The sequence below is a fragment of the Callionymus lyra genome, chromosome 6 (assembly GCF_982586985.1).
Source record: "Callionymus lyra chromosome 6, fCalLyr1.hap1.1, whole genome shotgun sequence".
NCBI lineage: Eukaryota > Metazoa > Chordata > Actinopteri > Syngnathiformes > Callionymidae > Callionymus > Callionymus lyra.
Window position 1 is genome coordinate 7,873,624 of NC_141823.1, and position 25,664 is coordinate 7,899,287.

Below are 25,664 nucleotides of genomic sequence, written 5' to 3' on the forward strand. Positions count from 1 at the left end.
TGTAATAACTTTTTTTTTCTATACTCCCATCATATTTTATATATTTATCTTAACCCTTTTTTTGGCTTAGAAGACTATATGTTGGTCCAAGAGAGTTTGAATCGTTACATACCTACTCTGAATGTCAGTCGCTACGTCGTTGCTCAACATTGCTCAATAAACCCCCAGAGTTCTAATGTGAAGTTTCCAAAGTCGTCTTACTTTATATCGAGGAATCAAAATGACCAGTATTTAAACTGGACATGCAATAAATCTAAACCTAAGTATCAAAACACAAAACCTCTCGTCAATAGAAAAGCTCATATTTGCCATCACAGTTACCTAATGCTTGTTATTTTCAACGACAGCCGTCTATCCACATGCAGGTCCAAACACGCCGATGCCTTTTTGTTTTTTGACATCACAGTTGTAACAGCACGAGAGCCGTAACACTGAGTCGCTCCTGGTGAAGACTGGTTTCAAGGGTCAGATTTGTTGTCCACCGACAAACTGTGAGTACTTAAGTCTTTTAATGGTTGAGCAACGTGTCAGACGATGCTGTTGGTTTTTTTTTTCTAATGAAATGATCTTAAATATCTCACTTACCAGAGTCGAGATGTGTTTGTCCTGGATCTGCATCTTCCTCCTCTGTGCCGTCGTGACCGATGCAGGGAAAGTCCTGGTGTATCCAGTGGACGGGAGCCACTGGGTGAACATGAAGGTCATCGTGGAGGAGCTACACTCCAGGGGCCACCAGGTGGTGGTGTTGCGCTTCAGAAACAGCTGGTATATCAAGGAGGAGTCAGACTTCTACACGTCAATCACCCTGGACTACGACTGTGGATTCGATGAAGAATATGTAAGTGGGTTCGTTTCTAAGCTGGTGAAGATGCACCTGGAGGGAGGGTCCGTCTGGACCAGCTTCATAGTAGGGATGGAACAGACCCACAGTGTTTCTCTGCTGCACAAGAAGACCAGCGACGCGCTCGTGACACTCTTTGAGAACAGAGATCTGATCCGATCCCTCCAGGAGGAGAACTATGACCTCCTACTGACGGACCCTGTTGTCCCTGCCGGCGTCATCCTGGGCCACTACCTCAAGCTACCGCTCGTCTTCAACGTCAGATGGACGAGCAGCGGCGAAGGACACGTTTTACTCGCGCCCACTCCTCTGTCCTACGTCCCCTTGACCGGGACCGAGCTCTCCGACAAGATGAGCTTCACAGAGAGGGTCCTCAACGTGATCGTGTACATCTACAGCCAGCACCAGGTGGCGACGCACATCGCACCGTACTACACCGCTGTCATCGATAAGTATTTACACCCGGATATCGACTACGCCTCGATGTTCAACGCCGCAGATCTGTGGCTCATGAGGGTCGACTTCGTCTTCGAGTTCCCTCGTCCCACCATGCCAAACGTGGTCTACATAGGCGGCTTCCAGTGCGGACCTCCCAAGCCGCTGCCCGTCCACCTGGAGGAGTTCGTCCGGAGCTCCGGGGACAACTGGGTCATCGTCATGTCCCTCGGGACGCTGATCGGATCCCTTCCCGTCGGTCTGGTGGACCAGATCGCCGCGGCCTTCGCCAGGCTTCCTCACAAGGTCGTCTGGAGGCACACGGGGGACAAACCCACCACTCTGGGTGACAACACCTTGCTTGTCGATTGGATGCCACAGAAGGACCTCTTGGGGCATCCGAAAGTCAGACTGTTTGTGTCTCACGGGGGAACCAACGGGGTCCAGGAAGCCATCTACCACGGCGTCCCCATACTTGGAATACCTCTTATTTTCGATCAGAAGGATAACCTCAAGCGGATCGAGGCACGAGGGGCCGGCAAGGTGATCAGCATCTCCAAGCTGACTGAAGAAACTTTCTATCAGGGCATACAGGAGGTCCTGACGGAGCCCTCTTACAGGAGCAACATGCAGAGACTCTCACGACTACACAGGGATAAGCCAGTGAAGCCACTAGACAGCGCCATCTTCTGGATAGAGTTTGTAATGAGACACAAAGGAGCGGCTCACCTCAGGTCTGAGTCGTACAAGCTGCGCTGGTATCAGTACCACTGTGTCGACGTGATGCTCGTCTTAGGGACGGCAGTGATCCTGACACTTCTGTTCCTCGCTGCCTTGATTCTGTGTTTATGCTCCAGACTTTGTCTCAGAAGAAAAATGAAACATGATTAAACTTCTCTTGTCAATGTGAGAAGAAAAATATGTTTTTTTTAAACATAGTAATATATGATTTAAAATTAAACATATAAAAATTTAAGATGTGTTTTTAACTTGCACAAAGGATTGACTATTTAAAGACAATACTCAAATATGAAAATAATATACAAAGAAACTAAAATAATTTCATTGCAATATACTGGGTGCATTTGACTTATTCTTATTTGTTCAGCTACCATTAGCTACACTAAACTATAGTATTGCTCCAATTACCAGCGGCACTACTTCGTCTCTGCAACAGTACATTTACTATTTTAATTCTCCATTTATTTTCTACTAAATACTCTTCAAAGCTGATGCAGTATTTGCACTTATACATATGTACTCACAATCCATACTATAAACTAGAAAAACTCTCTAAAGAAACCTTAAGGTTATCTAATTATAGTTATGAAAAACTGACAAAAATAAAGTACTACTCCAGTGTGTATCATCAGACTTGTGGCTACACAGAAGTTACCACAATCTTTGGTAATAGAAACCTTTCCAGACCACCACAAAGTGGCTACAGTACTCTACACTGCTCTGTTGGATAATAAAAAAACTATATAAAATATGACCATAGTCACTTCTTTATTATACCATTGTACCACGGCGATGACTTCTGTTCATGATTTCTTATCATAAGTACTTTTCATAACTCATACTACTACTTCTTTATCAATGCAACGTCACCTAATCAACATTGGGTTGTGCAAGTTCTGTCTGGAGGTCACAGGCTTGAAGCTCTACAGCCCCCCCCCCCTAGAGGGCAGGGTGGCTTCTCGAAGGAGGAACCGTGGAGACTCTCCACCACACAACAGTACTGATGTATCCTGTCAGTGATGTGACCCCCTGCCAGCTTCACTGTATGACAGATGTGGGCAGAACAGTTACTGTATATGTCAGCAGGATGCACAGGAGGGGGCTCAGCACACGGCCCTGAGGGACAGATGGTGCTGACAGTGATGAACAAGAAGATACTGTGGATTCTGACAGATCCAGTATCCAGTTACAGAGAGACTCTTGTAGGTCGAGTTTAGATGGGATTTATCAACTATTACCAATCCTAGACCATCATGTTTTCTACTATGATCTCTACTGTCTTTTTATACTGCGACAAAATAAGAATAGTATTTTCAGTTGAATTAAATAGTACAACACACACACATTGAGTGCTTTACGTCAACTGCATTGCAAGTTTGACCAGTTTACTCAGCAATAAATTTTACCTTATTGTTCTATTTAAACACATAAAGAGTCAAAGCTTGTAAAAAAAAAATTGCATGACTTAACAAAAATCCCTGAGGTTTTTATTTTTTTTTACATAAATAAATATATTTTATAACAAAATAGAAAAAAGACGATGTAAAGAAATTGTGGGTGTTTATAGGAATATCTAACACAAACCAGGTCCAGCCTTCAGTACTTACAACAGATCAACACGGTAGTACACAGAGAAGAATAACATCGAATTTCCAATTAAATATGTTAACACTGGATTCTTACAGGTGATATGTTGGATTGGAAGATAAATAGTGCCTCATTGTCATACATATGTGGCTTTCAACACCCCCAAAAAAAATAAAATCTCATATTTACACAAATGGCAGAAGGGACAGACGTCCAGAGGAATATATATTACAACGTGTATTGACAATAATTACATCACAAAGTGTCCGTGGGAGTCCTCTCGCTACGTCCTGGTCCGTAGTGAGCTCATCCTGAGGACCGTCAGCTCGGCCATCTCCGTGTCCTGCATCTGAACCTCCTGCAGGCAGCTCTCTCGGATCACGTACACGATGAGACCCAAGCATATAAACACCAGGAGGATGATTCCTATGACCTGAGGCAGAGAGCATGACATTCACTTCAGGAGTTCACAGCTTTCTATGAATAATTGGGAAATCATATGAGAATGTTTGAGAGGTTATTTGTTTATACATAACAATTAAACAATTTAAAAAAAAGAAAGTATAAAAGCGCCACCTACAGCACGCCCGGGCAGAGTGCAACCAGGTGCCACATGACGCCTTATTTAGAGTAAAACTATGAAAATAATTGTATAAAAATGTTTCTGGAAGCAAACTTGCATTATTAGTATTCAATGCTATTTCAAGTTTAGTCTACTTTTAAACAAGTTCACTTTAATTGTTCCTTTTTGTGAGCATTTCTTATATTAAGAAACATTTCCCGTCCCTTTAAGACTCCTCTGCCCCACACTTTCATTTTATTTACCCTGCTGGCCCCTTTCTTCTCTCACAGTATAAGCTGTGGCTTCTTGGAAAATTCAATTGCCCTCCCCTGACCCACAGGAAAGGGTGCGATCATCTATACAAGGGTTTTCTCGACAGCTGGTTTTTAATAGTTCCTTGGATTTTCCGTCACTATCACAGCTGAGGCTTTTAGTTTTTGTACTTCTTATACCAGTAATACTCAGCACTGGCTGTCAAAATGACCACGAAAACATGGTACTAATCTTCTCAATAATATTACATGATTACTGTTTTTTCTTACATCTAACAAATTCATTTCTACTTCCTCTCCTGCTGCCACAGGACGTGCTGTAATTCTCTTAAGTGCTGCTACAGAATGTCTACAACCACATCTGCTCATAAATCTCTCAGTAATACTAACATGACAGCGACCTCATTGACCCTCGTTACCACTACTCCATTGATAATGACTTGTACTGCTTTGATTTAATGGTACTTTATCATCAGTTACTATTCAGCATCGATCTGCAACCGGCCACAGAATTGTACATAAAGTACGACATCAGAACAGGCGGTGCTTCCGCTCGTCCGTCTGTGCCTTTTCCATTAATAAAAAATAAAAAAAACCTTGTGTTTTTTCCAAACGAAACTTTTGAAAGTTTAAACTCCACTCACCTGAGAGCAGACGAAGAGCTGCTGCGAGCGTAGCATGAGCTCCTGCTTGGTGACATCTCCTTTACCAATTGGCTCGCACCACTTCTGAGGAGCCGCCTTGTCCACGATCACGAACCTGCCCTCCCAGTCTGTCATCGCACAGGCGAAGTACTGGCCGTCCAGGAAGAGCAAGATCAGCCAGACGATGGCGGGGACGAACGTGGACACTGACACCGTCTTCTTGCACCACACCTTACACCTGCACCCCTGGATGATCAGCATCAAGGTGAAAGCCATGACGGCGGGAATGATGAAGAATGCCGAGGAAAACACTCCGTTCCAGGACGGGTTGCAAGGACATTCAAACTCCACCTCCACCAGCCTTTCGAGTCCCATGAGGATGAAGCCGAAAGCCACGTTTGACACCAGAGGACTGTTGCTAAGTTCATTCTTCAGCCTGGTAAGCCATTGTTGTCTACTTTCCATACTAGTCCGTCCGAGAAAAAAAGGAGAGTCGCAGTAGAAAGCCCAACAGAGGCTCCGCCGTTGAGAACACATTGGCAACAGTTCAGTGACGCGTAGGTAACTCATCCAGTAAGTTTCTTCCCTCAGGCGAAATGCCACACGTCCACTCTGATTGGCTTCGGACAAAAGAGGGTGTGCCGTCCGCTTTGACACTTCTCCGTCCGATTGGCCCGGATGGGTTTCCAGGTTGGGGTCACATTTTAAAACCTTTGGTGGACTGTGGAGTGGAGGCACGTTTGCTCTGCGTGTTGTGTTCTGTTATTGTTTTTGGAGGAAACAAACAAAGAGGGAAGCCTCGGGCCGGCGGCATCAAACTCAAACTCTAAGCTCGCTTAAGTCGACTCGCCGAAAAGACGATCAAAACATAAAAAAAACACGTCACAGATGGAAACGGGAACAGCTTCGGGAATCAGTACTGTGAATGTCTTTGGAGGATTTCTTCGCTTGGGGTCAGTCCGAGACTGTTTTTTGCATCCAACATGTTTCCTAAAAGTTTACGATAATATCTTCAGGCCGATTCTGCTGAGCAGCTTTTACCGTGTGATGAACCGATAAAAGACGGTGGTACACGCAACTCAAAGATAAGGTTTAATGTTCACATCATTTCAGGGCCTGTTAAAATGAGAGTAGAACCCAGTGGGACACTAAAGAAAAACTTCTGTGGGTTTAATACTCTATAAATCTCACAGTATATACAGTGGAAGTATATAGGCATTTTCCTGTAGGTGCTAAAAAAAAAGATTTTAAGTGAAATTTACCAAAATGATATAGATAGATAGATAGATAGATAGATAGATAGATAGATAGATCTTCAATGGGTGCAAAATAGCTTGTATACCGTGGTCAGAATGTTTGCAACAATTTATGTGTTTTCTTCTCGTTGCGTTTGTATATTTGTTTTAATTGGAGAAAATGCGGCCAAAATGTAGTTTAAGTGTTAATTGAACACCCCAGGAGAAAATATAGAGGATTAATTAGTATATTTTGCAATATAAAATAAAGTTAAAAATCAAACCGTATGTATGAGTAATTGTGCAAACGTGGCTGCTATGATTGTATTTAGACACATTACAACATGCACACTAGACATTTCCGCCCTTGTTTAAAAATTAGTATCATTCTTGGATTGACACAATTTTGAATTGATTTCATTCAACATTTTAACACTGTTTTTTTTGGACTCAAAGGCCCACCGGACTTTAATGTGCAATATCAATTCATTTGTCTGTTTTTTATACATAAATGCAGATTAAGCATTAGACAAGAGTTTTGCAGAGTACTAATACCCCAGAGCAATTTTTTTTAGCACTGTGTTCCACATAAAAGAGGTTTAAGGTCAGAATATAAAATCAGAATGAATACATTACATTATAACATTATTTATGAGAAAATGCAATTATTTTAAGTGCGCCTTATTGTCGGAAAAATACGGTAAAAAATATTTGTCTCTGGGATCTACCTAAACAACATTAACTGAACTATCAAACATTTTTAATTCAAAGTTACTAAAAAACAATAATAATCTTTATAATAACATTGATGGATGAATAATGACATTTTTATTTATGCAGGCTTTTTCCTTGATTTTCTGGAACTCCTGTTATCTTGATCTTTTAAGTATATATTTTATTGAATATTGTTTTGATTGTTTATGTGCTTTGTGACCCTGGTCTGGAAAAGCGCTCTATAAATATAAATTACTTAATTACTTAATTAAAGCAGGGTATTAATACGATATGTAAGAAAGCAGTATTTTGTACAAGCAAGTAAGTAAGTTATTTTTAATTTGTATAGCGCTTTTCCAGACCAGGGTCACAAAGCGCTTAAACAGGCAAACAATCAATAAAGTATATACTTTAAAGGTCAAGATAAAACTGATAACACAACAGGAGTTCCAGAAAATCAAGGAAAAGCCTGAACAAATAAAAACGTCTTAAGATGTTTCTTGAAGGAGTCAGTGTGTGTAAGTAAAGCAAGCAGGATTAAAATTTAAAGATTTCTTCCCATTTCCACGCCCACGACACAACCTGCTGTCGTTACCACTCGCTGCTCATAATCAGGTTGATTGGTTTAACAGCCATAGGCGTCTTTATCGCCTTTCCGTTGGCCCTCCTCGGCCACTAGAGGGCGCCAGAGCCTCGGAACAGAACGTTTCCCTGAGCGGATTAACGGAGGCCATATTGAACTTTCACGGGGGATAATATTCTGGATTCAGCCTGAAAAAACGCTGACATGATGTGAAAAAAAAACGAGCTCAGAAACTGATCTTAAAGAGAGAGAGAGAGAGTCGCAGATTGTCCCGCAGGTTAACAGCACTTATGTCTTGACTGGTGATAAACGTCTTGAGCTGCAACATCAATAATTCAGACGCCTTTAAGGAGTGGATGGAAATCACATGGACGCCCGATTCATGCGCCCGCTCGTCTCGTGGACGCGTGGACACACAGAAGGAACAGGCGTCCGTTCTGAGGGGAGTGCGTGATCGCTCATGCGCAGCGGGGACGCGCAGCTTGTCGTCGCCTCGTCCTATCAGCATCTGCTGCTCGTGTCGGTCTTAAAAATAGCTTCGGTGCGGATCTACCGACGAGCTGCTTTTTTTTGTTGCGCCGACATCACTTCACGTAATTTCTGCGCCTTTTTTCTTTGGCGTCATTTTTTTTGCTTCCAAATCGGCGACCCCCAAACCAAACACCCGCCCCCCCCCCACACACAACCTCCCGGGAGCGCAGATGCGCATCGCAGTGCGCATCTTTGGATCTCCTCAACTCCACCGTGGACCATCTCCCTGACATCCCGAGACCTTCTTCTCTCCCCCCCCCCACCTCCTCCGCAATCCGGGTTCTTCTTCGGCGCCTTATGGCCGCTCATCGGCGTCCCTGAGCGGCTGGCCTGGTCCCGGTGATCCTCCTCCTCCTCCACCTGGTGGCGTCTCTTCTCCCGTCTCGCAAGGTGCTATGCTGGGCCCGTCTCTCTAGAGCCGCTCGATCGATACGAGATCCGTCTCTCCTTCCCCGCATCCCGTTCCGACAGAGACCCCCGCGACCCTCTCTCTCCTCCTCGAGGCTCCACCATGCATCCCGGCGCGGTGCTGCTCGTCCTGCTGGGGACCTGGATGCTGCCCCCCGCCGCGGCTCAGAACGGTAAGAGCCAGATGTGGCCATGATAACATCTCAATAAACATTTATTTAAAAATAATAATCCAAGTGACACAACCGTGTCTTTAAAGACTCCTGCTCATCTGATCCATGGCTTGACCTTGTGCTTCATCTGCACTTCTTCTTCTTGAAAATAAATAAGGATAAATAGATTTTTTTTGTGCATTTGGTTGGAAGTGAGCAGCCAGCAGAGGGGGGCAGTAATAGTCGAGCAGAGACATGTACACTCACCCACACTGAGGTTACACCAGGGCCCTTCACAGCTGTTAGATGCATGATTTGATTGTCACACACATTACACACGCTCGCTGAGCCTCCTTTTCCACTTCCACCCCCCCCCCCTTATAATGATTATTATAATCTCATTTTGCCATGTTGTTCCCCGGATCGTGGCTTCTCGTGGGGGGCGACCGTGTTTGTGACTTTATTAACTGGCGTCCACTTCATTACGTCTGATGTGCACGGTTATAAATGGCCGGATGGATGTTGACTAGCGTCAATCTACGATCCATAATTATTAGTTTAAAGTCACGCTGTGTCAAATCTCTCCTAACAGGATGTAGACATTGTTCAAGGAACAAATGACCATTTTCTTTTAACTTTATCTTATAAAGGCTATCATTTTAAACTGTATGAAAGGAAATGGGATTAGTCCTGAAAGTGAAGTTGAAAAATAGAAGTCAGTGATGTGGTTTTTATATCAGATGTAAAGAAAAATGACTTTCATTCCTAATAACTAGCACTGAATGTTAGCGTTAGCTAACATCACAGTTGCTCCATCGGCGGCTAATACTTTAGGACTAACGCAGAATATTTGTCAGTGACTGGTACATCCATTTTTTTTAAACAGACCAACTGATTGATCAACAACAATGTGGGACTAGAATTTTTTTTTGTGGAACAAAAGTCCTATTCTTTGTATTTTGCATATCTGGGTCTGAAACTCAACATATATATATATATTTTTTTTCCAAATACATTAACCAAACAAGTATGACTTCTTGTTGGGGATTGGAATTGAGAGACTATATTTATTCTATTTTGGTCATTGCACAATATTCTTTTTATCCCTACTTTCAATTCTATATTTTCCACAAACAAATGCAGCACTAATGGCTACATAAAAATGGAAAAATGTGTTTTTTGTTGTTTCATCTCATCACCATGATCCAATATAAATATAAACATTTAACACATTATTTAACACAGAAAAAACATACTTTGAAAATCAGGATTAGCTAGCAAGACAATGCTAACTACTTAGCATGTCGGCATTATGCACAAGTATGTTCGTCAGAGGTAACTTTGGATTAAATAGTCTCATTCATTTTCATTGTGTGTAATTTTATCACTACTTATTTTATGATATAATCTCTATGATGTTTAGGTTTGCACAAATAAATCTATTTATTTACTTTTTATTGAAAACTATCGGTAATATAAATGGATTTCATGTTTATTTATTAACACTATACAAAAGTCCTCTACAGTTGACTTTTTACATCAAAATCTATGATTTTCTAAAAACAAGTGATTTTGAATGAACTAGAAAATGTGAAACATGTCACCACACAAATATTCACTTACATTGCTACATTTGTGATATCAAACAATAAAACCTTCATTTTTAAATTTCAGCAGATGACCTCTAGCTCAGAGGTTTATAGTTAGTTTTGTTTTTGTCTGAACCATCGACGAGTGAATGGATTTCTAGAGTATCCATGAACTTTACTTTAAACGGTAAAAGTAGAGTTTGACGCAGTCCAAACAATTTGTTGCCAACAGATAGCATTTAGCTAACTAGCAAAAGAGAAAAACAACATTAAAAATCTTTGCCATGTTTGGAATTCCACAGTGTTTGAGCTAATGAAGTACATTTGTTTGATAATATCAAAGTGTAAAAGTTTTAATCATCGTTTTTCTTCCTATCACTGAGAGTTTGTATTATTGCGTCTGAAAATAAGAAATTATAACCTCAGTCTAGGCATGTCAAAAATGCGTCCCGAGGACCATTAGGGGCCCTTATGTGACCTGCACCCTTTTTTAGTAACTGTTATTCGAAAAGATAATTAAAAATAAACATCATCTACATAGTAAAATAGAAATCTCAAATTTTAAACAATCTTCAAATGAAAAAAACCCCAAAGTAAAGCTGCTAATTTTGAATTCTAAATTGATGCACAGGTGAATCTGACAATAGCGGAGAGATTTGATTTTCTACTTTAATAGATACTCCTAGCTTGATTTTGCTGATGTATATTGACTTGAAGTTCTGCGACTGAAAATACACATGACGTTATAAAGAAAAGGGTTCTCTCAGAATTGGTAGGGGTATAATATAATCTTTAGTTATTACGCTGTACGAATAAACCATGATAATAATGCGAGGAAACATGAATGTAACAATCCAAAATGTTCCTACTTTCTACCCGAGGTTGGTTGTTATAAACTTCAAACTCAATCACAAATGTTTTAGCAGTCTAGGTTGAAGAAAATGTGTATTTACCAAACCTTCCTTAACAGGAAGTCAGAGTGTAATTGCGCCTATTTTTTTGTATTTGCTTTTAATTATCCAAGTGTTTGACCTCCATCAAATTTCTCCATCAAAAGTTCAACTCGTACCAAGTCTCTGAGCTACACGAAACCTTCTTATACGTTGAAATTTATTACATCGGACCGTTAGCCTAGCTTCAACACTAACATCTTTATACAACACAATATCAAGGCCTAGGTCTCTATACTGGCCCCACACTCTCCAGTACAACAACTGAAAGCCTGGTTTCATAAGATCCATTTCATAATACTTTGACCTCATTCAACACTTTATGTTTTTAAGCTTCACGTCCATCGACTCATCTTAACCGGATCATCAAGACTCCCACCGTGCGCTTAATGCGACATGTATTAACGTGATGGGATGAAAAGTGTTGGCGGAACCTTACCTTGTTTGCTACTCAAGGATTTACTTTTTTCTAAATTCTTAAAATAATTCTTGCATTAAACAGTCCACATCACACAATAAACAAAATCCGTCTTTTCATTTCAGCTCTGAGGAGACTGAAAAAAACCCTCAACAGTTATATAACAAAACATTATCTGTGAATCCCTTTATTTTCTTGGAGAAGCCTGAAGTGTGTGTGTGTGTGTGTGTGTGTGTGTGTGTGTGTGCCACGAGGCCCTTTTTATGATCTTGCTATCTGGAAAATCAAATACCCGCTAATCCCTCCATTGTTTGATGAAGCTCAAGCGCAGGCATTCCGAACTGTTCCCGTGGTCTTAGCGCCACAAGCCGCAGATACAGGACCAGCAAACATTTAGGGGGCAGCGGGTGACAGTGGGCCGGCGACCCCCCACCTTCTCATTATGTCATGGCTTTTATCAGGAGCGTAAAATATTCAATTAATACCCCTCGAGGGGAAGGCAAGGTAAACGTGCCGACTGATCACAACCTGATAACACGAACACACCTGCTGTCAACAGAGGATCATTCCCCGACTAGCCAGGACCACACGAGTACGACCAATAAATGCATCAGATACTCACTTTTGAAACATGCAGGTCGAAGCAAGAGATGACTACTCTTTCTACTTTACCACATTTACAACCTCCCTCAAAATTCTACTTTCCGGTGTCTTCTCTATTGTCTTTCTAGTACTTCTACTTTAGTCCTTCTTAAATCTCTAGTGTCTATACTCCCTTTTTCTTGCCCCTCAAGCACCTCTACTGTCTTATTTCTCAGTTCTCTTGGACCTCAATCTTTCTTGTCTCTTAAGTACCTCTTCTGTCCCATTTCTGATTTCTATAGTACCTCTACTGTACTATTTATCTAATCTTTAGTACCTCTACTACCTGTTTTCACGCTTATCTAATACCTCTACTGCCTTTTCTCATGCATCTGTAGTACCTCTACTGTCTTCTTTCTCAGTTCACTTGTACCTCAATCGTGTTATTTCTTGTCTCTTAAGAACCTCTTCTGTCCCATTTCTGATTTCTATAGTACCTCTACCTTACTATTTATCTAATCTTTAGTACCTCTACTACCCGTTTTCACGCTTATCTAATACCACGTCTGCCTTTTCTCATGCATCTGTAGTACCTCTACTGTCTTCTTTATCACTTCTCTTGTACCTCTATCATGTTCTTTCTTGTCTCTGAAGAACCTCTTCTGTCCCATTTCTGATTTCTATAGTACCTCTACTGTACTATTTATCTACTCTTTAGTACCTCTACTACCTGTTTTCACGCTTATCTAATACCTCTACTGCCTTTTCTCATGCATCTGTAGTACCTCTACTGTCTTCTTTCTCAGTTCTCTTGTACCTCAATCGTGTTCTTTCTTGTCTCTTAAGAACCTCTTCTGTCACATTTCTGATTTCTATAGTACCTCTACTGTATTATTTATCTTCTCTTAAGTACCTCTACTACCTGTTTTCACACTTATCTCATTCCTCTACTGCCTTTTCTCATGCATCTGTAGTACCTCTACTGTCTTCTTTCTCAGTTCTCTTGTACCTCCTCCATGGTTTTCTTTTGTCCCTCTAGTACCACCTCCGTCCCATTTACCATTTCTATAGTACCTCTAATGTACCATTTATCTTTTCTCTAGTAACTCTGTCTTCTGTTTCAGCTCTCTAGTACCTCTACCGTCTTCTGTTTAGTCTGCCAAGTACCTCTTCTGTACCATTTCTCTAGTACCTCTACCTTCCTATATCTCTTCTCTCAAGTACCTCTACTCTCTTTTTTCACATCTCTCAAGTATCTCTACACCTTTCTCTCATGCATCTCCAGTACCTCTGTCTTTTTTATCGCCTCTCTTTTACTGAAAATGTCTCCGTTCTTGTCCATCTAGTACCACTACTGTCTTCTTCCTAGTCTCTGTAGTACCTCTTATGGTCTTCTTTCTCTCATTTCTCGTACCTTAACTGCCTTCTTTCTTGTCTCTCTAGTACATCTACTGTCTTCCTCCTAGTCTGTGTAGTTATCTTACTGTCTTCCTTCTTGCCTTTATAATACCTAAACTGTCTTCTTTGTTGTCTCTCTAGTACCTCTGCTGTCCTCTTTCTCACCCCTTCTAACAGTCTCTGGTTCTTTTTGTCTCTCTTGTGCCACTACATCTTCCTCGTCTCTGTAGTACCTCTGGCGATCCTCTTTCTTTAATTTAAAATACCTAAACTGTCTTCCTTCTTGTCTCTCCAGTGTCTTCTTTCTTGCCTCTGTAGTACCTCTGCTGTCTTTTTCCTCTACTAGTAACTGTATTGACTTTTTCCTCTACTCTCCTGTCCCTTCACTATCCAATTCTACTCTCCAGTACATTTAACGTCTTATTGCTTCATTGTATTTTTTGTACTTGTACCATTTTCTCATATACTTTCCTTCCTGCATTTGAACTGCCTTGTACCTTGACTCTTTAGTGATGGTACTGTAACTGTCCTTCTCTAACTGATACAGTACCTCTTCTGTCTGTGACTCTTGTCTGGAACTCCAGCCTTTATCTACTAAAATGGCTATAATAAGAGCCTTCTTGTCATGATCTGCCACGTTTTAAGTTTCGGATCAATACTCCTCTGGGTGTGCTGACCATCTCCATCACCACACAGAACCAGCACCGACTAAAAATAGTGATTTCTGTTAGCACGCCGATGGTAAATGCGTTCAGTGTGAGGTTTAAAAGATTTAAAGTTTGACACTGTTTGCACTCACCCCCACACCATTCTCTGCTCTGACAGGTCAGAATAAATCCAACGGCTAGAATCCTTCTCATGCGATGGCAGATTTCTCTCTGTAATACCAGAGTTCAGGCCCTTCTGTGTGGGTGAGAAATAATTATAAGTGAATGAGATTTAATCACCGATGTCGGTGGAGCTCGGGGGGGAATTTGCGCCATCTAATATAGGTGGGTCGTTCTGGTGACAGACATTTGCTGCACTGTATATAGCGCTCATCCATTCTGCCCCTGTTTCTATTTTTACCGCCCAGACCCAGCGCTGAGAAACTGTGGCTTTAAGGTCCTTTTGTGAAAGTGAATCCATTAACTCTTAATGGACGTCCTGCTTGTGCACACAAGCTTTTCCCAAGGCCTGCGAGGTGGACGTGCACTATTTAAGCGTCGCGATGGTGTGATCTTTATGCAGAGACAAGACTAGCTGTTGAGTAGGTGGCTAACGCTGACCTACACAAGTGCTCCTCTTACATAAATTTCCTACAAGAACCTGGTGACCTTTCCCAACGCCAACCTTGTTTTATTCTTGGCAATAAAAAACCGGCAGATAATGTTGACTAAATTGTCAAGAAGGACGTTGAATATGGAGCCTTATGGTCATTAAATCCCGGCGCGCCAGAAGGTCGACATTTCCTCGACATACATGCATATTGGTTTTGCTCATTCTTGGAGTACTTATTTTTAGCTCTCGCTCATACATGTCAAGTAGACAATTCAAACGTATGTAGGACACTTTTTTTTTCTTGCATTAAATATTGATTTGAAGTGCTATATGCAAAAGATAATGTCAGGGCGTACTTGTGACTGTCTAAAAGGTTAATGCGTTACTTTAATTCTGCATTTGTTGACTTATCTTTATGAATATATATATTCCATTTTCTATTCATTATTTAGGTACTAAATAAACATTTATTTTTCTTTACTTTGCATGATAACCTGTAAAACACATCAAATAAGCAAATATGAGTCAAAATATTTTTGGCAGAAAATATGTCTGCCATTTGCACTATATTTAACCATTTCTCTTATTGACTTTAACACCAACAATAAAATTCACTCGTCAGTTTTCCCTCCACTATGATGCTTCTGGTGCATCTATTACGCAGATTTGTGACTCTAGCAATTGTGCTGCAGGACTGGAGCCAGGACTTGAGTCATGCTTGCCCACTGTGAAATCTGATCAGGACTGCACTGATCAGGAGCCGCCTCACGCCCCGGCAGACACGGCGCAGGTTTACTCTGATGCACGGAGTGTGAATGTTGTCCTTGTTGACCAGAAAGTGTACAAAGATGAGCCGCTGCTCCGTTTGTTTTTTAGAGTACACACATTCTCAGCTGGGAGTTCCCCCAAATATCTCTGTACTGCTGCCAGGGGGGGAAAAAAAAGTCAAATGAGGTGAAGCAGGTTGCAGAATACTGGAACAGGAAGCAGCGTATTCAGCAGCCAGGACGCACAAGATCAACACAACGGTGACTATGTGAAGGTCAAACACACACATCGGAATAAGCCTTGTCACTAAAAACCGTCGGATATCAATACGCATCAAGACGCAGAGGGACCGGTTGCCACCACTGTAGCTGAAAAACAACCACAAGGTCGGTGGAACGAACAATGGCGCTCCCTTGTCGCGTCCCCCATCAAACTTCTTCAAATATAACAAAATCTTTGGAGAACATGTGACAACGTCTGGCTGACTTCCAAATACAAAGTGCTTACAAGTGTGACCAGAATGACAAAACGCTCCTTGACTGGTCCTCCAGACCTGATCAGGAATACATCTGATGTTTTGTCTCTTAATCGAATTACAGGATAAAACAAAAGAAGCCAAAAGACTTTTGCGGGAAATTAATCAGTTTAATATTTATGGCAGACACTAGATAATCCCTGGTTCAGACAAATGTATTCTAGATCTGGACGGATGCATGAAGGACATCATGAGTCGTCTTATGGATCTCTAATCACTGAAGTAACTGATCTTAATGAAGCATTATAAATTTGCGTCAGTAAAATTGAAAATTAAGACAGTTTATTCATTACCATGTTAATATACACCGTATATTCATTCTAAGAAGCATTAAAGTTGTCAGGAATTTTGTATCACTTTTCCTCTCAAGTGCATATTTTCATCGATTTAACAATGATTGTTTGGTGCTAATCTTAAACTATTTTGACTTCTATTATTCGCTCGGGTCAGACATTTCTCATTTTCACATTTCTTCATGATTCCATGATCTACTTCCCAAAGAAAATACCATGTTTTTCACGATCTATACAGTATACCTTCTATCAGGGAAGGCTGCTAGAGGAGGTACCTGGAGTGTAAACAAATTCTCTTGAGAAATTATTCGACTTTAGGATTCAACGTCGGTTGGGGTGGAAGAGACCAACCTACAGTAATTGGATCTGACTAAAATATATATGAATATATTAAAAGAAAACGCATCTGGCAACGTCTTACACCAGAGGTTTCAGGCAGAATCGCACAAGGGGCCCGAATCTTCTGGCCGTCTTAATCGCGGAATGTTATTCTACTTTGATTCGAGCCAACCGACCGGTAGGCAACATTAAAAGACTTGGATATTTGAGATTGACACGTGTGCATTATACTTATATGAGTGAAATGTGTATCCTAAAAAGTTTGTTGCGCCAATGCTTAAAATTCACTTCCAATCCATTGTCATGGATCCAAAGACGTCTCGTTCTGTAAGCGTTGTGACCAACATTTTCATATATGAACCCTCCATCACAATGTGTGAAGAATTATGTTACCACACAAAGTCTTTAAAACCGGTTAAGTCAAGTCAGTGGAAAGAAAAGTGGTCATGACTCACAGGTTAACTGGTGTCTGCACACTGTGTCACCATAAATGCCCTCCACTTAAGTATGTCTGATTATTTGCCTTCCAGAAATAAAAGCCGTTTCACACACTTTCCCTGAAGAAAAAAAAAGTCGACTTGTGTTTGTGCTCACATCTAATCAAAACCCTTGTTGTGTCTTGCACCAGTTCATGCACGGATGGGTTTACATTTATTAATTGGCTTTATAACCCCCAACTTGACTCTAATTGCTTGCGTTAAAGTCTAATGTATTCACTGGCTAAGTACTTTGTGTCGTTTTCTAATTTGAAAAACATTGAGAGTATAAAAAAAGGGAAGCGTTCACTAGAGTAAGAAAATTCCCCTGATAACAGTGTGACATATAAAGATCACTCAGTGGTCCGGGTCACTCAGGTGCTCTATATCCAGACAGTTTTGACCTTTTCTGAGGAAAGTGAGGTTATGTGTGCAGACCAACTGTCTGACTCATCATGTTTGTTTTGTCCCTGCTGTGAGGGAAGGACACCTTTTATGATTCAGGGGTATTTGCCAAATTGTGACCTTCAATCACTTCAAGGGAAAATTCTTGGCGCAGTAATAATCATTTGTTCTGTTCTATGAGACGTCTTTATTGGCCTGACATGGCAGAAGCTAGAAAATATAAAATACATTTTTTATTTTAAGCTTTAATATGGAAATTATGCTTCTCACCAAAATGACCTTTCAGCAAAGATAACCCACAATAAACCGTACATTTTCACCGACAGATGGTGGCGCCAACAAAACCTTTAAATAAGCTTTTGATACATTTTCTTTTTGCAAATAAAAACCAATTATCATGTTAATGTAGACATCATAAGCAACAAATACTTCACAAGCCATTGTAAAAAAAATAAAAATAACCTTTTCTAGACAGACACAAAATAAGCTAATAGAAAATAAATAAATGATTGTATTCTTTTATCCCTGCATAATAGATTATATGCATGTATTTTAAGATACACAAGGATCCTCCCACAGGAAGACAGAGTCAGTTGAAGATGCACCAGTCTTTTTGTCAACACAATTCCAGCGTTTTCCTTCACCTAAATCACAACTTTTTTAATCTGGACACCAAAGATGCCACTTTATCTTTGACTGTATGAACAAAAATGCAATGTTTTGGAAGCAATCTCACAGCCTTGTCTCTATAGACACCCCATAAGCCGTCACTTCACACAGGAGACTACAGAGTAGTGCTCTATTGGAAACAACTGCCGAGCTTTTTGGAAATATCAAGACAAAATCATAGTCCCTTTTTTGAATACACTGGAAACAGGTGAATATACTATGCAAATATTTTCTTTTCAAACCAGGATTAAGAATTTGAGTGAAGTAGAAAAAAATAACTGTCTTTTCAGTGTTGATGTAGGTGAAGATCAACACCAGATCTGCTTGAAAAGAATAAAAAAATGGAAAAAAAATGTTACCCTTTAAAGTCTTGGTCGATATTGTGGGACCACTGCCCCGCCACATACAGGTCGGACATGTGTACAACCTTTCAGTTGACACATAAATCCACTCTTATTTTTAACGGCAAGCTACCACATAGTAAGATTTTGTGTTGACAAGGCCATAGATTCATCCTCATGTCATGAAATAGAAATGAAAACCTTGCAGCAAAACCTCCAGCATCCCTTGACCCTCACATGCCAGTTTGATTTACTTCCCTCTTGAATGATTGAGGAGGAAAAATGTAAAAAAAAAATAAAATCAAACAACAGTTGTGTGTCTGATCTCCCCCTTCAATCACTAAAGCTTTTTACCTATTCATGTGTGATCGAATGATTGTTGAGGAGTTAAATGGGTCCCTAACTGACATCTACAACCATCGTACCCTCACTTTTTATCTGATAGACGGGTTACAACTTCATTCCATCCACAGCTTCAATCTTCTAAGGTGTATATTACATACCAGTAAAAATAGCCATATAGATTTAAAATTAACTCAGGTCTAGCAATATCTTTTTTGGAAATAATTCTAATAAACAAATGTCAAACCTGCTTTGCAGGCATCAGAATCAATACCATCTTTTGTTATTTGGTAGTATAAAATCACTTTCTTTTAATCATCAACCAGTTTCAACGACAATTTATTTCATTTCAATATTTCAGTCACAATATTTTGTGACTCAGTAAATTACATCAGTTGAGATTTCCACATTAGAGATTTTTGGGGAATAAACATTTTTTACTTCAGAAATTCAAAATACATTTTTAATTTTAAACATAATATCTATTTGCATTACATTGGAAAACATTGAAATAATATATAAAATCATTTATAGAAGCTGATTGCCATATCGGGGGCGCAGTGGATCAAGCCTATTTCAGTAACTTAGGGCGAGAGGCGGGGGACACCCTGGACAGGTCGCCAGTCTGTCTCTGTGCACATGGAGACACAACTATTCACACGTATACAGACATTTTTGAAGATGTCAATCAACCTCTGTATGCTACATAGTAAAGAAACATGTTAAAAAACGACATACAAGTTATATAGCTATTATTTTGATCAATAACAATCAATATTGCTCGACGTTTGTTCCGCAAACCAGTGCACATCCAATAGTTGGCTACATGTCCAAAGCGCCGCGGACTCTTCGGGTTAAGCACACATGCACCCACGCACACGGGCTCCAGCGAGCACGCTACCTAACCAGTTCGGCGGCCCCACGGGGGTTTCCCACTCGCTGCTCTCTCCGTCTGTGTTGTGGGATTCTGGACCTGAGGTTGTAGGCAGCAGCTGACTCACTCTCAGGCAGCGTGATGGTGGTGTGTGCGGCCTGCTGTCGGGCGTCGAGGGAGCACTCCTCACCACCTCCTCCTCCGCCGGAGTGGCTACGCTGCCATCGCTGTGGCTTTCAGGCGCAGGAAGACAAACCTCAGACACCGGCCGCTTACAGACGCCATCGCCATGGAGCCGATTTCATCCAGAACAGACGGACGTGGACGGATCGTCTATTGTGTCTACTCAAAGGATTGTCATTCGATATAATTATCCAGCGTATAGATTATGATTCCGGTGAAACTCTAAATCTCCAGGAGCTGTTAGCAGCTACAACTTGATCATCAATCGATCGCTCCGGGCAGCGAGCGTCTTGGCGAGAAAATCGTTGATGAGGATTGATGAGGTGGTCAATATCCTCCGTCACTTGCAAACAAACTCGCTCGCTGGAATACCAACAATTGTCTAAAGACGTCCGCTGAGGTCACTCCGGCCGACTTTGTTTCTAACTTTCATTTCCCAGCCTGCCATAACTGCAACTTATCTGCGACCGCCACTTCAGCCCGCCAGCGTCAACAATTTGTGCAAACAACACAAACTGGTGGAGTCATGTACCGACTGCTGTCTGTTTGGATTTCTCTGCTGATATTTTCTCAGCTGGAATTTCGTCGCTTTTGCTCTTTATTTAGACGCATTTTGTACTTGAGAGTGTGAGCTAAGAAATCTGACTGGAAAAGTCAGTTTGCCGACAACATTCCTAAGAGTTTATTCATTTGTCATTTTTCCAGTGACACCAGAAAAAAGTACTTGAGTCAAACTGGAGATTAAAACACACATTTACACACTATTCTGAGATCTTGAATGTCAAGGAAAAAAAATCTGGGAAGTTATCTTTTAAAAGTCAATGTGTTTTTAGATCCAAGATAAACTTCCCAATTACTTTCCTAATTACTTTAAACAATTCAATTCAGATGTGCATCTAACATTTACTCAGATCCGAAACTACTCCGTCACGAGCCGTCTCGGTCAACTGCCTCAAGCATAGAAGAAGAGATTTTTTCGAGAAGCAATTTCATGTAGGTGAATGTAAACAAACTGCGACCATAAATGCAGCAACACCATTGTGTTACCATGCCATACCATCATATTTATCTTAGTTTGTGTTTGTCACAGGGGTGGTTGGAGGGGGTGTTTTACGACAATTGTTAAAATCAAACCCTCACAATCTGAGGGAAATGTAATTCCCAATTAGCCGGATCAGAAAAGTTCATTCTGAAAGATGCATTTTTCATGAAGAATGTTCACACAAATCTGGCATTTCCAGAGTCATAGTTCATGAGACAAAGGTTTTCTTTGAGAGTGACTCGATGAGTTTATCAGAGAAACATGCGGGGAAGTTTTAGGACAAAGGAAGAAAGATAGTTGGAGCTAGAAGATAATTCGTGATGAAGACTTGATCTACAGTAGCTCTCACTCAGAGTTTTGAATCAAAACTCTACATTAACAGCAACAATGATCATGTCAAACAAACTTCTGTGTAGGTTTTGACAGCTGCCACAGATAAATAGATCATCTTGTATTTGCTGCACCGTTTCTTTCAATCATTCATAAATTAAACTTGGAAGAGGAAGAGAATCCATGAGGAGACAATTTGCAGTCCCTGGATCTGATTTTCACGCCGTGGCTGTCGTTGTCACACTCTTGTGAAAGTCACAGGTTACTGGCGTCGCATGGTTTTGCCGAAGAGGTCAACGGCAGTTTAAAGTATGGACTCTCGACCTGGGTTGGGAAATTACATCACCGAAGGGGACGCATTATGTACCGTTACAGGGGTCGCAAACTCTTTTTTAAAAAGGACAAACGAAAGAAGGAAAATAGAATAGTTGGTGTACAGACAGTCGTTTCCTACAGGCAGACAAACACAGACACAGATTGTCTGGATGGTGGAAGAAACCAGGCGGAGAAACAAAGATAGAAACTAAATTCCAATCCAAATAGTAGACACGTCTCGATATAGATTCCGGGGCTTCTATCCGTGAGGCTGCATAACTAACATCGACTCAGGTGAATATTCCCCACCGATTTGTATTTGACAAATCTGGTCTGGTCTGATACGCCAACCGTAGTTAGTAGCGAGGAATTATCATCATGAACGTTGCTTCCGCAGTTTATTGGTTTCACACGTTTGCGTGGTGGGCTTGATGAGCCCAGATGTTTCCAGAGAAAAGGAAACTAATTACTCTTCGCGTCTCGAGGCGTCGCGCACAAGCTAAGTTCACTTTGATTTGCTTTTGCGTGCGACACCGAGTCATGACGTGGTGTTGGACAACGGACTTGCTGCCATGGCAACCAACTCAAAGCACGTCTCGCTAAGTGTGTGAAAGAGTTTGGCCGAGCTTTGTCAGTCTGTTCAGGTCCGCCGGATCTCATTGTTCCCAAACTGAGGACAACAGATAAACAAAATTAATTCGTGTTGATCCGACTGCAGTTTATGGTCCGTCCTCTGGCGTTGACGTCCCTCAATGTGATTAGAAGACATTATTTAGAAGTGCTCTGTCAGGTCTGAAGGTTAGGGGCGAAGCTGAGCTCATGTATTTAAAAAGGAAAACTCCTGAGAGGCTGTTTCTTCCCATTTGATCCGCACAGACCAGATTTTTCTTCTGAGCTCACGAGTGGGCTGCAGTGCTCGAGGGTCAGCAAAGAAAAGCGTCTGTGGTCCAGGTGATTTGTCATTAGATGAGGCTCATTAACACTGACAGTGAATTGTTGGGTTAACTAGTGAGGCGGAACTGGAGCATGAATCAGACCCGGGCGGAGTTCAGCACTCGCAATGCAGTGGTATTAATTTTACCATGAAAACCTGCAGCACAAGCTGGACTGCTGATTCAAAGCTAGTCCTGGTGCGTGAGCTAAATTAAACACAAGCTACTTAATGCTGGATACATCATGAAAGACAATCTTGAAATCTAAACACGAGATTTATCTCCAGATTTAGGTTTTTGAACTCACTGACCCTTTGTTAGCTCAACGGAGCATTCTAAATATTATACGATCTTTGCTGGATAATAGAATTTTCTAATTATTCCCAAGTTATGAATCATGTTTGTAAATGTCGTCTTCATTTTCCAATACATTTGATACATTCTCAACATTGATTATTCAGGTAAAACTCCAATAACAACTACAATAATAATAATAAAACACATATTGGTATATACTTTTCTATACATTTCATAAACAATTTCAAAGGTTATTGATTTATTTCTCTCTTTAATAATGCAAGAAGTAAAAAATGTTATATGCATATTTATTTCATATGTCAAATGAAAAACCTGAAATTCTAGCACGTTTTTGTATATTATTTAAACCCTTGTGTTGTCTCTGGGTCAAGATGACCCAGAGGCCTGAAAAAAATGTGTTCAAGCTGGTGTTTACCTTGACCCAGCAACAGAACAAGGGATAGCACAAACACATTTGTTTTATTGGGGCCTCCGGGTCACCTCGACCAAGAGACAAAACGAGCGTTAAACATTTTTTGACTTTCTATATCTTTAAATTTTGGACTCTTTGTACTTGACAGGAGACTTAAATACTTGCCTGGATTTCAGTTGTTTGTTTGCTAGCATGTTTTATTCCCATCTATATTATCTTTTTATTAAACAGTCATTTGTTAATTTAAAATTGGTTCTTTTTTTTTTTAAATTATTCATACGAGATTATTTATTAAATATTTTGAGGAAACATGCCGACGCTCATATACAATACAGCACAATATCAGATATAAAATGCTTGTTGAAAACAGTTGTGTTTTCTGGGAATGCTGCATGTCTGCTGGTACAAAAGGAGCTAATGTGACTCTGATGCTAACAGACCTCAATAGCTAACGTCACTTTCGGACATGAATTTGAGAACAAATAAATACTGAGAGTATTCCTTTAAAGCTTATCCAAAAACGAAAGCTGGATGACCTCGTTTCTGGTGTCACAGCAAGATCTAATATGGATTAAAAGAGATTAGGCTTATATGTATGTCCAGACACACAGCTCCACCTGCATACATTGGATTTCACTACTAAATATAATCCTTCAATTTATCATCCATCAACTACAAAAGCTTAAGATATGAAATCCATTAATCAATCAAGCAACAGCCACAGGACTGAGTGGCACAAAAGGGTCATTTGGATTTTGCGAGTCAGAGAATCGTTGACTCTAGAACTAAAAAGATGGTGGACATGAATTTGGTGTCAGAATCTGTTATCACTGTGACAGTGTCAACGTCATGACCATGAATGCATCCTTGCGACCAAAATGTTGTGGGAGTTGCTTGTCCTCGGGCACATTTATTAGCGCATGTGCTTCGAGGCCTGGTCATGAAGGTGTGAATTAACAGCTTTTGTTACAAACCATCACAGACACTCATCTTCAGATGAACACGTTGAATGCTGGTAATTGCTCTAAGAAAAGTATACAATCTCTCCATGGAGGGCGATGATTTCTTTGATTGAAGAAAGGTTGAGTGTTGCTAAAGTCAACGGTTTGTCTGTGCACCTCCAATATAATGCATGTTCGTTAAACAAGAAAAGTGCTTGTTGCTTGTCCTACTGCAGTAAACACTTTCATAACAAGATCAAGTGTATCGATCTGCAGTGAAAGCTCTGACTGCAAATCATCGTTAAAAAAAAAGAGAAAGACAAAACAATAGTCAAAGTAGCTATGGTTAAAGAAAATGTATTAGAGCTAGATTTGATTCATTCCAAAAAAACCTCGACACGAAAACCATTACATTAAATACCAGGGCTATTCAACACAATTTTCCCAAGGGCCAGATTTTTGGAAGGATGTCCAGCCTGTGGGCTGATCTACCGCTATTTATTGAATTTTAGGCAAACAAATGAAAAAATAGATACACAATGTTATAAATCATTTAACGCGTATGTATTGAAATAGCAATAACCAAGTGTCTCCTCACATTACACCCCATGTTGACGGCACAGACATTGCGAAACAAAAGGCACAAGGGAATCAATGCCTTGGGCATTTTCATTCCATTCGTCATTAAATCTGTTTTCCGTGTCAAGTTTACGCCGCTTTGAGAGGGCAATGTTGCAAGTTTCTAAACTGAAACTCCTCGGCTTACTGTAAAACACAGCCTTTTGCCGGAAATCGAAGACGGGCAGAAATACGATTGAACAACAAGTTGAATTTGAAGCCCAAATGTCCTCAACAGCTCATGAGCAAGGCTTCAGGAAAGTTCAGTCACAAAAAAACAAAAGAAACCATTGAGTGTTTGCAGATCACATCTGTCAAAAAGAAGACACTACAACTGTTGAGAACAGTCAAAATCCAAATCAGCTTAGAGTTAACCCATAACTTTACTACTACCTTGTATTATTTTGGATGCAGGAACTACCCAGTGGAAGTGCATGTCTGTGTCTGGGTTAATGTAATTTATTCTGTTAAGCAGAAGCACCATTGTTGACATAGATATGCCACGTAGACAATACAATTTTCACCGATGTTTTCTCTTGGCATTAATGTAATTTGCTCATGATTTATATATGGTGCTAGCAGCATGACTGGATATTGCTGCTTAGATTATTCGGGACAGCAATGTTCGC

General features: G+C 40.6%; 2 protein-coding genes and 1 pseudogene across 5 annotated transcripts in view; 2 read left to right on the forward strand and 1 right to left on the reverse strand.

Annotated features, from left to right (window-relative positions):
- The first annotated feature begins 403 nt into the window (after positions 1–403).
- On the forward strand, positions 404–2,732 carry LOC148076312 (UDP-glucuronosyltransferase 1-2 pseudogene; annotated as a pseudogene). The gene is made up of 2 exons (XR_015711426.1): positions 404–491; positions 589–2,732. The product of XR_015711426.1 is annotated as a UDP-glucuronosyltransferase 1-2 pseudogene (transcript).
- Positions 2,733–3,706: 974 nt separating this feature from the next.
- LOC148076313 (uncharacterized) lies at positions 3,707–6,049 on the reverse strand. The gene is made up of 2 exons (XM_087793470.1): positions 5,083–6,049; positions 3,707–4,037 (listed from the first exon to the last, which is right to left on the reverse strand). The coding sequence occupies exons 1-2, from the start codon at positions 5,650–5,652 to the stop codon at positions 3,888–3,890; spliced, it is 720 nt and encodes a 239-aa protein (XP_087649596.1). The 5' UTR covers positions 5,653–6,049; the 3' UTR covers positions 3,707–3,887.
- Positions 6,050–8,067: 2,018 nt separating this feature from the next.
- Positions 8,068–25,664, forward strand: part of LOC148076314 (neuroplastin-like) — a 37,609-nt gene continuing 20,012 nt past the window's right edge. For 2 of the 3 annotated variants that reach the window (XM_087793394.1, XM_087793396.1), the window contains exon 1: positions 8,069–8,726. In XM_087793394.1, the coding sequence (XP_087649520.1) occupies positions 8,657–8,726 (70 nt within the window). In that variant the 5' untranslated portion in view covers positions 8,069–8,656. Of the gene's footprint in view, positions 8,727–25,664 lie in introns of all 3 variants that reach the window. The other variant, XM_087793395.1, reaches the window with a different exon arrangement.

Bases quoted from the DNA above. Each gene is read 5' to 3' on its own strand.
- LOC148076313 (XM_087793470.1), bottom strand. From the start codon at position 5,652: ATGAGTTACCTACGCGTCACTGAACTGTTGCCAATGTGTTCTCAACGG. The intron at 4,038-5,082 runs GTGAGTGGAGTT...TCTCTGCCTCAG, and splicing joins AGCTCTTCGTCTGCTCTCAG to GTCATAGGAATCATCCTCCT.